Below are 16,490 nucleotides of genomic sequence, written 5' to 3'. Positions count from 1 at the left end.
AGAACAAAAGTTTTAGTTTATGATATTAGTAATATGGTCCTGAGAGGTTGTTAGTGTTTTACCTATAACCCTGTATAGACTATAATTCGTATATATGCTCTTTAAAAAGTCTGAAATAAAATTAAGCAAAATTAAAAATTTTGAAAAAACCCACGACGGTAAAAATCTTATTGAAAAATAATAAAATAACTCAAAACCCCCGACTTAACCAGTATACCATACCCCAGACTTACCATAATACATAACCGAGGAATAACCGTCGGGGGCTGCCTTTTCTATATGAAATTTCAACAATTAATCATACTCATGAGTGTATTTTATGTCATCGTCAAATATCTCCAATTCTTCAATAATTGTATTCACGACACTAGAAATCCTTTAGCTCAGTGGTTCCCAAACTTATTTTGTCTACTGCCCACTTTGAGAATAAATATTTTTTTAGCGCCCCCCATTTTTTCACCTATTTAAAAACCACTATAACTTCAAATTAAATTAATTAATTATTGTGACCTATATATGTTTATTAACGGAGAGTTCTAAACGAAACTTTTACTATAACCCGCAACTTGAAACCTGAGCGCAGGTAGGTAACATACCGCGGCGCTTAGGTCTCAAGTTGACTCTTACAGTGGCGGCGTAGCATCGGGTGGCACCCGGGGCGGACTACTTATTGAGCACCCCCCAAAAAAACGACAAAATATGGTGCAATATGGTCATTCATGGTGCTTTTTGCCTGGTTTAACATAAAGAAACCGGAGACAGATCACTGCAAACTTTTGAAGCGCTAGCGAAGCGAGCCCGTAATTTTTGAGTTTTGGGACATCATAATAGAACCCAAACATGTTTTATAAAAACCAGTCACAAGTGAAAAAGCCGCGAGCGCAGCGAGCGCGAAATTTTTGAGTTTTGGAAGAGTAAAGTACCAAAACAAGTTAAAAAAAACCGCGCAAATTGTTTAGTTTTGGGGCACAAAAGTACCTCAACAAGTGTGGAAAAAAAAAACACTGCAAAGAGAAGAAGCCGCGAGCGCAAATTTTTTGATTTTTGGGACGCAATGATACCTAAAGAAATTAGAAAATAGTCACTGTTAAGTGAGAGGCGCGAGTGGAGCGAGCGCAAAATTTTTTGACTGACTCAAAGGGCGCAGAATAAACCAGAAATGTTGAAAAAACTGTTTTTTTTTTATAACTTTGAGGAATTAATTTAAGTAAACCGGGAAAAAACATAAATAAACGAGAAAGAGAGGGGTGACAGCCGGACTGGCACCCCTCCAGTGCCGCCTCGACGTCATGCCTTGTTTGCGCATGCACTGTTGTAGTTTTGTTTAAAGGACAATGCTATTCTTTGTATGGAAGTTGGGCTCAAGAGTTGCCCACAGTAACTGCATAGTGTATTATGTTCCATAGGCTTATAATAGGTCCCAGACCGAAATATTTCGAAATCTATCCCGGGAGTCCTGAGAAAAACTGGTTTGACTCTTATTCAATATTACGAAAAACATCCTTACGAACTCTTAACTATTCCACTTTTATTACCTTAATTGAAATGCATTATAATATTAATCGACAAATACGAGGTATTGAACGAGAATTTTTTTTACCGACTTCAAAAAATGGAGGAGTTTCTCACTCAGTTCGTTTGTATTCTTTTTACGTAAGTACGTGCATATTAACTCCGTCGTTTACCAACCGATATAAACAATCATTTTATTGTTTGAAAGGATTTACTTTCCAAATAGTTCCTTTGTTATTCGGTCCAGGGTCTGGTGATAGAAACCTTAAAACAATAGGGAACTCTCGGAAATTGTAAGCACATATCGAATAAAAACTTGTCATTCGGGTATATGTCTCCGACACCACAAAACTGTGGAGGTTAAGACCTGACCTGCCGATGGAGACGACAGTGAGACGAGGGAATTCCTCAACGGTAACTATTTACTACCTCGTGTTCGAGCTTAATTAATTCGTCCTGATAAGATTTTTCCATTGCCATTACGGATATTAATTGCATGACGCTACACGAACTTAGGACTGATTGTAGTAGATAGAGACTGAAAAGCAAGAGAAACAACAATTACCTTTAAACGTCTATTTCTGTTATTTTATCCTGTTAACAGTGAAACCACTAACTATCTGAATGTTATTTCAAGAAAAGAAGGTTGTTAGGTTTGTGGCTGCTTAAAATGGCTAGCTAACAATGGCTGGCTAACATGAGAACCGGTTTTTCTCTTGACCTCTGGGACCGATTTCAAAAATATTTGGAGTCCGTCTTAAGAGTGAAGTAAAGAACCTATTCTAACCATTCCCACTACTGGGCAAATGGCTTGGGCTTTATAAAGTGACTGTTCAAGTTTAACATTATAACCGGTTTTTTTCGGGACCTCTGGGACCGATTTCCAAAATATTTGGATTTCGTGTTAACAGTGCAGTAAAGAACCTATTTCGACCACTTTCACTACTGGGCAAATGGCTCAGGCTTTGTTAAGTGACTATCTATGGAGAACATTTGAACCGGTTCTTCTCGGGACCTCTGGGACCGATTTCAAAAATATTTGGATTCCGTCTTAAGAGTGAAGTAAAGAACCTATTCTAACCATTCCCACTACTGGGCAAATGGCTTGGGCTTTATAAAGTGACTGTTCAAGTTTAACGTTATAACCGGTTTTTCTCGGGACCTCTGGGACCGATTTCCAAAATATTTGGATTTCGTATTAACAGTGCAGTAAAGAACCTATTTCGACCACTTTCACTACTGGGCAAATGGCTCAGGCTTTGTTAAGTGACTATCTATGGAGAACATTTGAACCGGTTTTTCTCAGGACCTCAGGGACCGATTTCAAAAATATTTGGATTTCGTGTTAACAGTGCAGTAAAGAACCTATTTCGACCACTTTCACTACTGGGCAAATGGCTCAGGCTTTGTTAAGTGACTATCTATGGAGAACATTTGAACCGGTTTTTCTCGGGACCTCTGGGACCGATTTCAAAAATATTTGGATTCCGTGTTAAGAGTGAAGTAAGGAACCTATTTTAACTATTTCCACTACTGGGCAAACGGCTTGGGCTTTGTAAAGTGACTGTTCAAGTTGAACATTAGAACCGGTTTTTCTCGGGACCTCTTGGACCGATTTCCAAAATATTTAGATTTCGTGTTAACAGTGCAGTAAAGAACCTATTTCGACCACTTTTACTACTGGGCAAATGGCTCAGGCTTTGTTAAGTGACTATCTATGGAGAACATTTGAACCGGTTTTTCTCGGGACCTCTGGGACCGATTTCAAAAATATTTGGATTTCATGTTCAGAGTGCACTATGGAACCAGCTGGAACTACTCCCACTGCTGGGCAAACTTTGAGCCCAGACCCTGGCATTGTCCTTTGAATAATGAAGTGAACCTAGGCTTTGCAGATTAGAATGGCACCCTCAGTGACTTGTCTCTTCTGCCCGTGCCATCCTGGTCGTACAACTTGAACCAGCCGACTGATACAGGAATTCACAATTCGGGTTATTTAACAAAAACTTGTTAAAACATGATAGATATCTACGAGTACTAATAACTATCAAAATGTGATAGTGTGTCTGTTGCCTTTTTATTTGTTTGTTTGTGTCTACTTTAATTACGAAACGGAGCGACCGATTGACATTGACATGATTTTTATTTTTTCTATATTCAGTAAAATAGGACAGATATATAAACTACGTGGAGAGAAATATAGAACCGAATCTGAGCAATCTTGTAATTCATATTAGTTGATGTTCACAAGTCGTTGTCTAAGAGGCCTCCTAGCCTATAACTCCGAAGTTATTCGAGCACTGTTTTTTCTTTTTGGGCACCGTTTGGCACTATTTGGGAACTATTTTTTGAAGTATGAATTATGTTTGAAGCGTATACAGATTCTCCGGACGGAGGTGAGTATGCTGGGCGAAACCTTCGTCCAGCATACTCATCGAACTATGGCTATATCTTCGCAAGTACAAGAGCACTATTTTTTTCCTTTGGGCACTATTTAGCACTATTTCAGAACAGTTTTTTGACATTCATGAAATATCAGGATTCCATGGTGAGTATGCTGGACGAAGGGACACGGATTTATGTACCTACACAGAACCGTCAAAATATTCATTATTCGTCTTTTCAATTCACTCAATATACTCAAAATTTAAAAACTAAGTTACACTCAGTCACTCAAATTCTAAAAATTCTGACTTACTCACTTCTGCCATGCAACGCAAGCGGCCACCGAGCGAACTTGTCGTTGTGTGCGTAACGACGCACACAACTAGCGCGCCGCAGTAAATACCTATTTTCCGCGCGCTGTGTTCGCTCGGCGCAGTCTTAATAAAATTACAAATCACCCCCCAGGCCTCTACACAACGCCCCTATTTTCTTTCTGGGTCTCTTACCGCCCCCTTGAGACCTGCAGCGCCCACAAGGGGCCGTTATCGCCCACTTTGGGAAACACTGCTTTAGCTGGTTGGCAGGCCCCGCTGGATATTCCTCGGTTATGTATTATGGTAAGTCTGGGGTATGGTATACTGGTTAAGTCGGGGGTTTTGAGTTATTTTATTATTTTTCAATAAGATTTTTACCGTCGTGGGTTTTTTCATTTCTTATGGAATTGAAATAAACATGAAATCCTACTTATATTATAAATGTGAAAGTTTGTGAGAATGTATGGATGTATGTTTGTTATTCAATCACGCAAAAACGGCTGGACCGATTTGATTGAAATTTGGTATGTAGATAGGTGATACCCTGGATTAACACATAGGCTACTTTTTATCAACACACCACGCGGGCGAAGCCGCTGGCGGAAGCTAGTAAGTAATAAAAAGATTACGCAATTCGACATATTCGAGTCACGCTGTCATAGATTCTGCTTGATTCTGAACGCGTTCCATTGATATAACTTGACAATTGAGTGAATTGACAGAAGGAAGGTTGACAGAGTTGACTAAACAGCGTAATTTCTTTGTAGAAAGTTGGCGGCTAATTGAAAGCGATTTATAACTTCAATGTTCAGTTTGTACGATAATATTACCGAAAACTGACGTGATAACAAATATTAATATGGTTGGAAATGATTCAAGTGTTTGGTCCCAAGACGAAACTATAAGAATTCTCATCGCTTCAGATATTCATTTAGGTTATTTAGAAGAACATCCTGTCAGGGGTGAGGATAGTTTTATAGCTTTTGAAGAGACTTTGTCTCTGGCGGTACAATATGATGTGGATTTGATACTGCTTGGCGGTGATTTGTTCCACCATGCGAAACCGTCTCTCAATTGCATCTATAAGTGCATGGAAATCGTACGCAAGTATTGCTTAGGCGATAAGCCTGTAAGTATCGAGTTGCTGTCGGACCAGACAATTAACTTCTCTCGAAACGTCAATTATGAAGACCCAAACTTGAATGTGTCTTATCCGATTTTGTCAATTCATGGTAATCATGATGATCCTGTTGGACGGGAAGGCATAAGCAGCCTTGATTTACTTTCTACAGGAGGGCTGGTTAATTACTTTGGCAAGTGGACAGATTATACTCATGTCCGTATTTCCCCTGTACTGTTACAAAAAGGTGATAGCAAACTTGCACTATATGGTTTAAGCCATCTTAAAGACCAGCGCTTGTCTCATCTGTTCCAAGAGAAAAAGGTAGAAATGCTGCGAGATGAACAACATGACTGGTTCAACATACTTGTGTTGCATCAGAACAGAGCTGAGGACAGAGGTGCAGGAAACTTCATTAAGGAAGCAGAATTACCAACATTTCTAGATTTAATTGTGTGGGGTCATGAACATGACTGTGAGCTCTATGATATGAAAGGCAATCGAGAAGCAGATCACTTTAATGTGATCCAGCCTGGCAGCACGGTGGCTACATCATTGGCAGCTGGTGAGGCTCGACCCAAACATTGTGCATTGCTACAAATACATAAAAATGATTATATTCTAACTGCTTTGCCGTTGAAAACTGTGCGACCCTTTATTTTTAAAACAGTTGTGTTGTCAGAACATAATCTTGGGGATGAGGATGTCAATGAAAGTGAAAAGGTACAAGAATATCTTAAGCAAAAGGTCAATGAGGCAATAGTGGAAGCACAAAATCTGTTATCTGGGGACCCCAGACAACCAACTATGCCACTGATAAGACTCAGTGTTTTTTATGAAAGGGAGGATCAGATATTTAATAGAGCAAGGTTTGGCCAAAACTTTACAGGCCAGGTTGCAAACTCTAATGATATCCTACTTTTAAAACGCGAGCGGAAAATACGCGAAAAGCGACAAGGCCATGAAGAAGAGGTGGATGTTGCCGACTACGTGGCAGACTCCACGAATGTAGAGACGTTATTGCGTGCCTACTACGATGCTCTGCCACCTGAGCGCCGACTCGCTGCGCTACCAGTCCAACTTATGACCGAAGCTGTGCGGGATTTTACTATTAAGCAACATGAGGAGATTCTCAGATTTGCCCTCGATGCATATAGAAGGCGTTGTATCACCACTTTGATAGAGTCCAACACTGATACGGATATCGAAGCTATTGCAGACAGGCTCCGAGTGCTCCGCGATGAAATCGATGCAGCCGATGTGACTCAGCTTGCGGCGCTTAAAGCTGCTGCGCCGGCGCAGATTGTAATCGAAGGATCGAGCGACGAAGAGCCGACTCGGTCCGAGGCCGAGACAGCAGTACGCGGCAGAGGGCGCGGGGCGCGCGGCCCTCGCGGCGGCCGCGCCCGCGGGCCTCGCGCGCGGGGCCGCGGCCGCGCCGAGCCCGAGGCCGCTGCGCCGCCCGCCGCCGCCGCGCCGCCCGCCGCCGCGCCCGAGCGCCGCACGCCGCGCCGTACGGCCGCACAGAAAACTGCTACATGGATTCAGAATTTTGCGTCAAAGGCTCGCCGTCGGGATTCTTCTGACATCGACGACTCCGACTGAACGACCTTTGCTTTTGTGATGCTATCATGTTTGTAAGATTGTTGATCAGTTCTTAAAAAAGAATTATTTCCGTTTCGAATACTACAAATTCATAAAATTGAAAACAAACCGTTAGATCATTATGGCGAGATTCTCCTTAATTTGTTCTCGGACATAAAACGCTTAACTAACGTTTATATACCCTTTGGCGATAGTTAACTGTTAAGCTACATTTTTCTGTAAACTTAGGAATGTTTGCCCACAATTTGTTGATGTTTGCTAAGGCGAGTAGATATTTGTCCTTTATAATTTATCTTGCTAGGTCAGGCGCCTTGTCATGCCATGTCATGTCAGGTCATGTAGGTAACGCACGGTGGACCTAATCAAAACGATTATTTACTTACTAGAACTAACGTCCTTGTAAAAAAATTCGGCTGAATTGATTAGTGGTTTTATCTTGAAAAAAAAAGTGCGGTTTCACTAGACGACGTATGAGGTCGGAGCTAGTAACGTTCCTCGTCCTCCAAACACCCGCATTTTGGTACGCTACTTTAGGATGACAACTCCGCTCCGTGACCGTGCCATCATATCTACTATGATACAAAATACAAATAAATGGGTTCTACTCGAAGTGATTTACCGTAGTACCCAACGTGCGGTGCGATTGCTTTCTTCACAAATTCGTGAGATAGAATATTGTTAATACATACTTGATGCATGTATTTATGTACAATTTAAGACACAGTACTGTAAAAGACAGTTTATTTGAAATGCTTTGTATTTTTAATAATCTGGTTGTTTTATTAGGTCTGAATTGAATAAGAATAAATGATAATAATTTGTTTCGATGTTTTACTTAGATTTTCTTTATGATACCATCACGAAATTACAAATATGTAGGTAGGTACAATACAACAGAGCAAAGAGGACACTAAGCTGTATTTCACACTCGCGCAGGTATACTTTTGTCGTGGCTCTTATTCTCTATCATTAAATCAGCTCTAAATCTTCATGGGTTTGTAGTCGTCAGTAACACGAGTTTTTGTGCGTGCCTAGTGTGTCTACAAATCCAAGGTGCCGTCCCGGAGTTTTTGGGTTACCATCATTAGATCCTGACTATGAGGCAATGCCCGCATCTCGGAAGAACGCAAACGCACTTATACATGTTTTCTTTTTATTTAGCCTATGTTGTCCAACGGTTGGGAAAGGCCTCCCCCATAGCCTTCCATCTTTCCCTATCGGTCGCTATTTATGACCAGTCCTTGTTGGAAGCTGTCTATCTGCTCTCCAGCGTTTCCTTGGTCTTCCTGTCCTTCCTGTGATGTTGGCCCACTTGTCCGATTGCATTTGTAGATAGGTACTTATTCATGTGTAACTTTAAATATGCAAAGCCTGAAAATAGTACCTATCAGGCTAGGCCTAAAAGTCGGTTAAAATAGGTGGATTACCTAAGTAATCAAACTGTGGCACATAGGTAGGTACATGTCATATACCTACATCTTATCAATTAAATAACAAATAATGTACCTAACCTTATTTTTTTAAGGAGAAAAATAGATTGTATAAGTAATTACGATTAATTCTATAAGAATTATAAGATAACGCATTATTCGACGAATACAGACGTGCTCATCAAAGCAACTTCAAAATAGCGTAATTAGGTTCTTAACATTTTTTTTTATTGTAACCTAGTCTTAAAGACTTCGTTTTTGTTGTGTTTTATATATTTATACAGTTTTTACTACAAAATGGACAAAAAGTGATCATCTACAAATATGGATCCCACACCGTGGCGGACTGCCACATCGCTCTTCACCGCCAGCAGTAACCCAAAAGTCACGCAAAAGATGAAGCAATTAAGGTTTTTTCTACTCCTGGGCCCCGATTCTCCTAATTTTACTTAACCGTCATACGATTCACGTTCGACTCGATTCGACTGAGATCCAATCCCGACTCGATTACGATGGAAGCGTATGTGGCATTCCGCTATTTTTTCTTTGAAATAAACGTTTTTATCCTTTTTTGTCATTCAATAATGAATCATTTTGTCTGCAAATGATTTACGATTGCAAAATGATTGTACAGCAAACTACCGTATAGACCAAAATCACCAAAATAGCAGACCAATCGCACACCAATCAAATGTCAATCGAATACGATACGATTGGTCTTTTATTAGTAGCAGAATGGTTAAAACTGCTATTGCGATCATATTGCGATTCGATTTTGACATTGTTAAACTTTAGGAGAATCGGGCCCCAGATTTCCTCAAGATGTTTTCCTTCACCTTTTTATCAGCCATTGCGTCTAGGATAGACTTAGAAAGTACAAACAAACTTAGTTGCATTGGTACTTGCCTGAGCTGGAATCGAACCCACGCCCTCATACTCGAGAGGTTGGTTCTTTACCCGCTAGGCCACCACGAATAATATTTATTGTTTTCTTATGTAAGTTTTTTGTACGTGACTATTTGTTTCCTGAATAAAATAAAATACTTAAATTAGTTTGACTGAGATGAAGCAGAAACTGCAGGAGACTCTCATCAAAAAAATTCGGAAAGCACTTCCTTTGCAGACATGGTGAAGGGAACAAAAAGCCTTATTTGACCTCATGCAACTAGCTCAGTCGCTATATCCTAGTGACCATACCAAGACTAGTGAAGAGACCAAAACTTTTGTCCAAAAAATTGTGTGCCCTGAAGAAAAGAAACTAAAGGTACGTACGTGGACTTCGCAAAATAAGAAACGGAGGTGTCAGGAAAAAGGAATGCTGCCAGCTGCAACTACGTTGTTGAAGTACCAGCCAGCATCCGGAAAGCCCTAGTCAATCAGAACAGGCTTTACACAAACTGAACGTCTTGCTCGGTACGAGATTTCACCCCTGTGACTCGGTGCTTCTAGTGTCAGCAATATGGTCATACATCTTAGGGCTTGCAAATCCATCACCTCTGCTTGTGGCCACTGTGGAGCAGAAGGATACGCGACTCACAAGAGTGCTCCTCTAAGGAAAACCCTCCGAATTGTGCAATCTGCAAGCGCTACAAAAAACCGTTCGGAGGTGGTTGGTTGATAGCGCCAAATACTAGATTTGTTAGGTCTTAATAATTTTTACACAGTGCCTACTTTATGTTTTTAATTAGAGATAGTTTGATTAGGTTATTCTTTTTAAGGCCATTTTTATACATTTTAATTATTATACTCAATATGTAAATTTAAAAGACTATAGCTATAAAAAAATGTTAAAATTATTTGCAAGGCTTGTTTTTGACCAGACCGGAGAATTGCAGATTGTAGTAGGTAAACCACAAAAAAATAAAACCGACTCCCAAAAACACTGATAAGCAAAAAAAAAACTATTCTTAGGTGCACCGGCCTAGAAGTCGGTGGCGAAATAAACATATCATCATCCACTAGACACCGAATTCTAGGCCGATGCACCTAAGAATAGTTTTTTGCTTTTCAGTGTTTTTGAGAGTCTGTTAATTTTTTTTGTAAAAAGTTTTTTATTTTTGGCATTTTAGTGACAAGCATAGTTGTCACTATCCGCATAAGTGGAAAGTACCCATCAATACGAATAATATAAGCCCAAACACGAGGTAGTTTACATATTCGAATGTCGAGTTCCCTCGACCTTCTCTGATGGTTTCCATCATCAGGTTAGCCCACTGACCTCTATATTTACCACACTGGACCGGCTGTTGTCAACGTGCTTTTGTGCCCGTTTGATAATCGCCATTTTGGCGCTGTTAGACGTAGCGAATGTCCGTGGTACTAAAACGTAGTCGTCGTAACGTAGTGGTAGTGATGTCGACATCAGCGAACAAATATCGATAAAAAAAAAAACTCATGATAATAAGTGTTTACAGTAATCATAATTATTTTATTTATTTATTTAAAATACTTTTTGCACATTGTACAACGGCGGACTTAACGCCTTAGGCGTTCTCTGCCAGTCTACCTTAGGGTGGTGGTGAAATAGAAGTGGTAGGTGCAACACAATTTGAGCATCAGTGGAAGATAATAAAAATATATATTTATGCATATATAAATATAATATATATATATATATATATATATATATATAACTATATATATGTACAACTGTATCCAGGAGAATGTAGGAGAAGATGGTAAGAAAAATGAACTACTGTAATGATTCGGCCAACTTGCCATGGATGTGATTTCGCAGTTTCATTTTAAAAGTGTGTCGACTATTTACCATCCTGACCTCCAGAGGTAGCTCATTCCAGAGAAGAATAGATTTCACAAAGAAGGAAGAGTGAATAATGTCTGAACGGTGAGCAGGGCAGTGAAGAAGACGATTATTAGAGGAGCGGAGATTTTTGTTATGCTGAGAACACACATACTGAAAGTGAGAGGTTAAATAGGAAGGTGAAGACGGGGTATAAAGTATAGAAAAAAGAGTAGTTAATGCCCTCATCTTACTATATTATAAAATGTGCCCGCGAAATCCAAATTATCTTACTTTTTTTGCATTTTGTAGGTCAATCTCACAACTCATGTTGATGATTGATTGATTTGCATACATAGAATTTTTTACATACATATAAAATTTGCACACATGTTAAGACGCACGTATAGACTAACATATACGTACATGTAAAAACTATGCAATTCTAGTTATATTAGACTAGCTTGTGCCAGCGGTTTCACCCGCATCCCATGGGAACTACTTCCCGTACCGGTAAAGTAGCCTATAGCCTTCCTCGATAAATGGGCTATCTAACACTGAAAGAAATTTTCAAATCGGACCAGTAGTTCCTGAGATTAGCGCGTTCAAACATACAAACAAACTCTTCAGCTTTATAATATTAGTATAGATAGGGCAGAAAAACATGCATTATGTCTTAATCAGACTGATTTTATACGGCGAAAGTTTGGATGAATATTTGTTACAATTTCACTCTTGTAGCTAACCGATATTTTTATCGGTTAGTTACGAGAAGCCATGGAATTAATCAAACCAAAAAGGTAAAATAAAACACTTTTATAAAGGAGATCATTCATTTCGTACCCAAAACTGAAAATGCCGGCCAGAGTAAAAAAAATGTAGATTCTCGTAGAGAATAATGCCTTGAAGATTTTTACTATTACAAGAATCGTCTACAATTAACCCCCAGGCTGCTATTGGACTTTGAAAATACAAAAAAATCCCACAATGTCTGAACAATCACATTACGGCCCCAATCTGGAGGAGGCAGGCGCTGCCTTCAAGCAATTCCTGCCCAACCTGAGGGGCCCAAAAGTTTTTTTTTTTTTTTGATGGGAAATCATCAAATGACCCCTGCCGCTGTAGGTTAGCAGCGTGAGGGACTGTTAGACTCTTACTGACTAAAACCCATCATGTTCCTTCTTAAGCCCTTTATATACCAGGGCCACGGTAACTCTTTCGAACAATCCCGCAGGCCCGGCAGGCCTTGGCCCTGGAGGGCCCTGCTGGGGTTTTGCTGACGCCAGAGTAAAAATATCGCAGATTCTCAACGAGAATAATATCCTGAAGATTTCTTACTTTTATAAGGAACGTCTTCGTTTAACCCTTAGACTGCTATTTGAGTTTAAAGTGTGCGTACCGTGAATAAAAAATCTATACTGGAATGTTACGAGAAATAACGTCTATAGTATTTTTTTATTATTAAATAACTGAATGTCTACGATTACCCCCTCCCTATGCTACACCGAGGAGACTTACTGCAATAAGTAAGTCCCATCATGTTCCTTCTGACCATGAACCAGGGCTGCGGTAACTCTTTCGGACAATCCCGCAGCTCCGGCAGGGTTTGCTGCAGGGCCCAAGGTGGTTGTCTCCAAATAGACAGAGGGACGATGAGCCACCCGAAACTATAGGGCCAGGTGGGAATGGGATGCTATCGTCTCCTTTTGCGGATCATTTATGCTAGAGGCGGTAGAACAACTGAGAGCTAGCGCCTCTCATCCCAGCCGCTGCGGTGGACGTGGAAAATACCACGGACGTCGGATTTCGAACGACTCCTGGCCCCCGTAGGCGTGGGTCTGTGAGCGGTGAGTTTCGGGTGGCTCTCTCATCGTCCCTCCGCCTCTTTGGAGACAAAAGGCCCGTGTCGGCGGCGAGCGTTGTTCAATGCCTTCCTCAGAGAGTCAGCAAAAACACCAGTGGGGCCCACCATGGCCAAAACCTGCCGGGGTGTGGGATTGTCCGATAGAGTTACCGCTGGTTTGGGTATACGGGTTTAAATCAGTAAGAGCCTCATCGGTGTAACAGGGGGTATCTAATCGTAGATGTTCGGTCAGTTAAAAAAATACTGTAGACGTTATTTCCCGTAACATTCACTTCCGTTCGATTACTGGAATTACTTCGATTTCGGTTTTTATTCACCGTACGCACATTTTAAACTCAAATAGCAGTCTAAGGGTTAAACGAAGACATTCCTTATAAAAGTAAAAAATCTTCAGGATATTATTCTCGTTCAGAATCTGCGATATTTTTACTCTGGCGTCAGCAAAACCCCAGCAGGGCCCTCCAGGGCCAAGGCCTGCCGGGGCTGCGGGATTGTTCGAAAGAGTTACCGTGGCCCTAGTATATAAAGGGCTTAAGAAGGAACATGATGGGTTTTAGTCAGTAAGAGTCTAACAGTCCCTCACGCTGCTAACCTACAGCGGCAGGGGTCATTTGATGATTTCCCATCAAAAAAAAAAAAAACGTTTGGGCCCCTCAGGTTGGGCAGGAATTGCTTGAAGGCAGCGCCTGCCTCCTCCAGATTGGGGCCGTAATGTGATTGTTCAGACATTGTGGGATTTTTTTGTACTTTCAAAGTCCAGTAGCAGCCTGGGGGTTAATTGTAGGCTTTTCTTGTAATAGTAAATAATCTTCAGGCTATTATTCTCTACGAGAATCTACAATTTTTTTTCTCTAGCCGGCACTTTCATTTTTGGGTACAAAATGTTCGAGACTTGAATGATCTCCTTTAATTTATATTTTAATTATTGACGTGCCCAAATTATTTGACGTGTCAAGAAATTTCGTCAGTGAAATGTAATGAACATAGATAACTATATGTTTTAGGAGTCCAGTTGTGGGTTTTCATGTTTTGAAGCCAAACTTATTTCTCCTCCAAGCCTTTCGGAAGTCTGGAAAAAATATAGGTTAAGTAACGTAATCTCCAATGAAGGCTGAACATTACATATCCGTTAACATCATGTGCGAGAAAATAATTTGACTACACAAGCTGAACTATGTCAATATCACGGAAAAAATGTGTTCAATTAACTATCGATAGTGAAAATATCGATATGATGCAACCACTGGAGATGGCGGTTCTAGTTGAAAATTGTAAATAAAAATAATCTTTATTCATACGAATTGCATTCGGTAATGCTTGTTTAGAGTAAGACAAGATTACTACGTTGTAGTGTGTGTACGTAATTTAATTTTGTTAACTAAAAATATGACTAAATAAAGTGTTACAAACAAACCTGTGAAATGATATGTGACTGTCTTTTTTGTAGCGTCTCTTGCAATATACACATGACCTCATTCTTGATTATAATGCTTATCACAATAACAACATAAAATTACAACCAAATTATTTAAAAATGCAAAATTACTTTATGTAAACAAACACTTCTCTCACAGCCATTTGAAATTATACGTCAAAATTAGTTCTGTGGACACTCGCTTAGACGATATTGGCACTTGGCACTTCAAATGGGCACAAAAAAATTGCTGTCAAACGTACGGAACAGTCGGTCCAGTGTGGTAAATATAGAGGTCAGTGGGTTAGCCCCAAAATTTCACTGTTACAAAGGTCTCGTCATTACAAATAATATAAGCCCAAACACGAGGTAGTTTACATATTCAGTTGTCGAGTTCCCCCGACCTTCTCTCGTCTCCATCATCAGGTCAGCACCAAAACTTCACTGTTGTATAGTGTTATCAGATGTACACCTTATTGTCAAGTTTTTAACCTACGCATGCCTACAATTTTCGAAAGTTGCCCTCGATTTCTCAGGGTTTCCATCATCAGATTCTGACCTGATGATTATGGGAAAACCTGGTAAATAAAAGATCCCGTGGAATTGATAACCTTCTCTTTTTTGGGAAGTCGGTTAAAAATTACATAGATAGTTATAATCGGAATAAATTAGTGTAATAATACTTTATTTATCACAGTTAAAAAGTAGGTTACTTTTTTAATTACTAAAGCAATTTATTGTTAATTTGCTATCATATAGATTTATTATAATATGACCAAACAACATCAGCGCGATATACTGAAGGAACCAGTAGACGGAAAATGCCGCCTTTGCGTCACTAAAGACGAAACTACACAGCATATTATATCTGGTTGCGAAAAATTCGCGGGGACCTACTATGTCCGACGACATAATAATCTTGTCCAATACGTCTACTGGTGTCTTGCTAAAAAACATAAAATAGAAGTTGCAAACCTCTGGTGGAAGGAAACACTAGTGCAACCACAAGTAAAAGAAAACGAAACAGCCAAAATCATGTGGGAAATGCCCGTCCAAACCGATGTCACTGTTACACACAATAGACCAGACCTTATATACACGGATAAAACTAGTAACAAAACATATTTAATAGATATTACCGTACCGTCAGATTACAACACAGGAGCCAAAGAAATAGAAAAACTAAGCAAATACCATCTTCTGAAAACTGAAATCAGCCGGCTGTGGAATACACAAACGGCTGTCATTCCGATAGTAGTAGGCGTGACGGGAATCGTTGCAAAAAGCATTAAAAAGTACATAGACCAATTAGACGCTTTAATTAACATTCATATACTCCAAAAACAAGCAGCCATACATTCATCAATCATACTCAGCAAAGTATTAGGAGACACAGTATTAGTACGAACAGCAGAAGAACAACACTCACACACTGACACACAAACACCAGACACTCAGAACACGCATCCATCACCAAGCACGCAAGCGGGTCCAGCCGCCCAGGAACAGAACACACAGCAACCATCTAACACCGAACATTCGTCATCATCACAACCTAGAAGAGGGAGAAGAAGGATAAGAACAACGCAAACAAACACATCAACTACATAATACATATACACTGTATAATAAATAATACATACAAAATTCTTAATAACAGACTAGGGGGGACATAGATATCTTTTTTCCGGGGCTGCGGAACGGGATACCCATTAAAACGGACATAAAGTCGAGAAGGTCAAACCTACCAAATAGCACTTTTACGCCTGAGACACAGGTTTTTACCTACTTCAGGCAAATCTTACATCAGCACCTTTTATAATTAAGCAAAATATTGTAAAATGATGTACAAAATGAAGAAATAAACGATTGGTTTATATTTAATATTTAATATCACATAAGGACGTAATAATATTCGTGTGTGCAGGTAGAAATTGTTCAGGTAAAACGTCTTCAAATAAACAATTTTACGAGTAAAGTTTACGCTCAAAGTCAAATCAAATCATTTATTTCATTTAGGCCTTTACAAGCACTTATTAACGTCAAAAATTATAAATAAGTTTGATTCTATCTGCCCATTCCAAAAGTAGCTTCCTATGGAGAAGA

At 39.8% G+C, this 16,490-nt stretch overlaps 1 protein-coding gene across 1 annotated transcript; it reads left to right on the top strand.

The window, feature by feature from the left end:
- Positions 1–4,926: 4,926 nt before the first annotated feature.
- Positions 4,927–7,758, top strand: LOC124629899 (double-strand break repair protein MRE11). The gene has a single exon (XM_047163561.1). It carries the CDS (start codon positions 5,071–5,073, stop codon positions 6,934–6,936), a length of 1,866 nt encoding a protein of 621 aa, XP_047019517.1. The 5' UTR covers positions 4,927–5,070; the 3' UTR covers positions 6,937–7,758.
- The last annotated feature ends 8,732 nt before the right edge of the window (positions 7,759–16,490 follow it).

Source organism: Helicoverpa zea, chromosome 4 (genome assembly GCF_022581195.2).
Source record: "Helicoverpa zea isolate HzStark_Cry1AcR chromosome 4, ilHelZeax1.1, whole genome shotgun sequence".
In the NCBI taxonomy this organism is placed as follows: domain Eukaryota; kingdom Metazoa; phylum Arthropoda; class Insecta; order Lepidoptera; family Noctuidae; genus Helicoverpa; species Helicoverpa zea.
Note: the sequence above shows the minus strand (reverse complement) of the source record. Positions and strands in the feature narration are given on the sequence as shown.

Coding starts and splice junctions, on each gene's coding strand:
- LOC124629899 (XM_047163561.1), top strand. CDS start 5,071: ATGGTTGGAAATGATTCAAGTGTTTGGTCCCAAGACGAAACTATAAGA.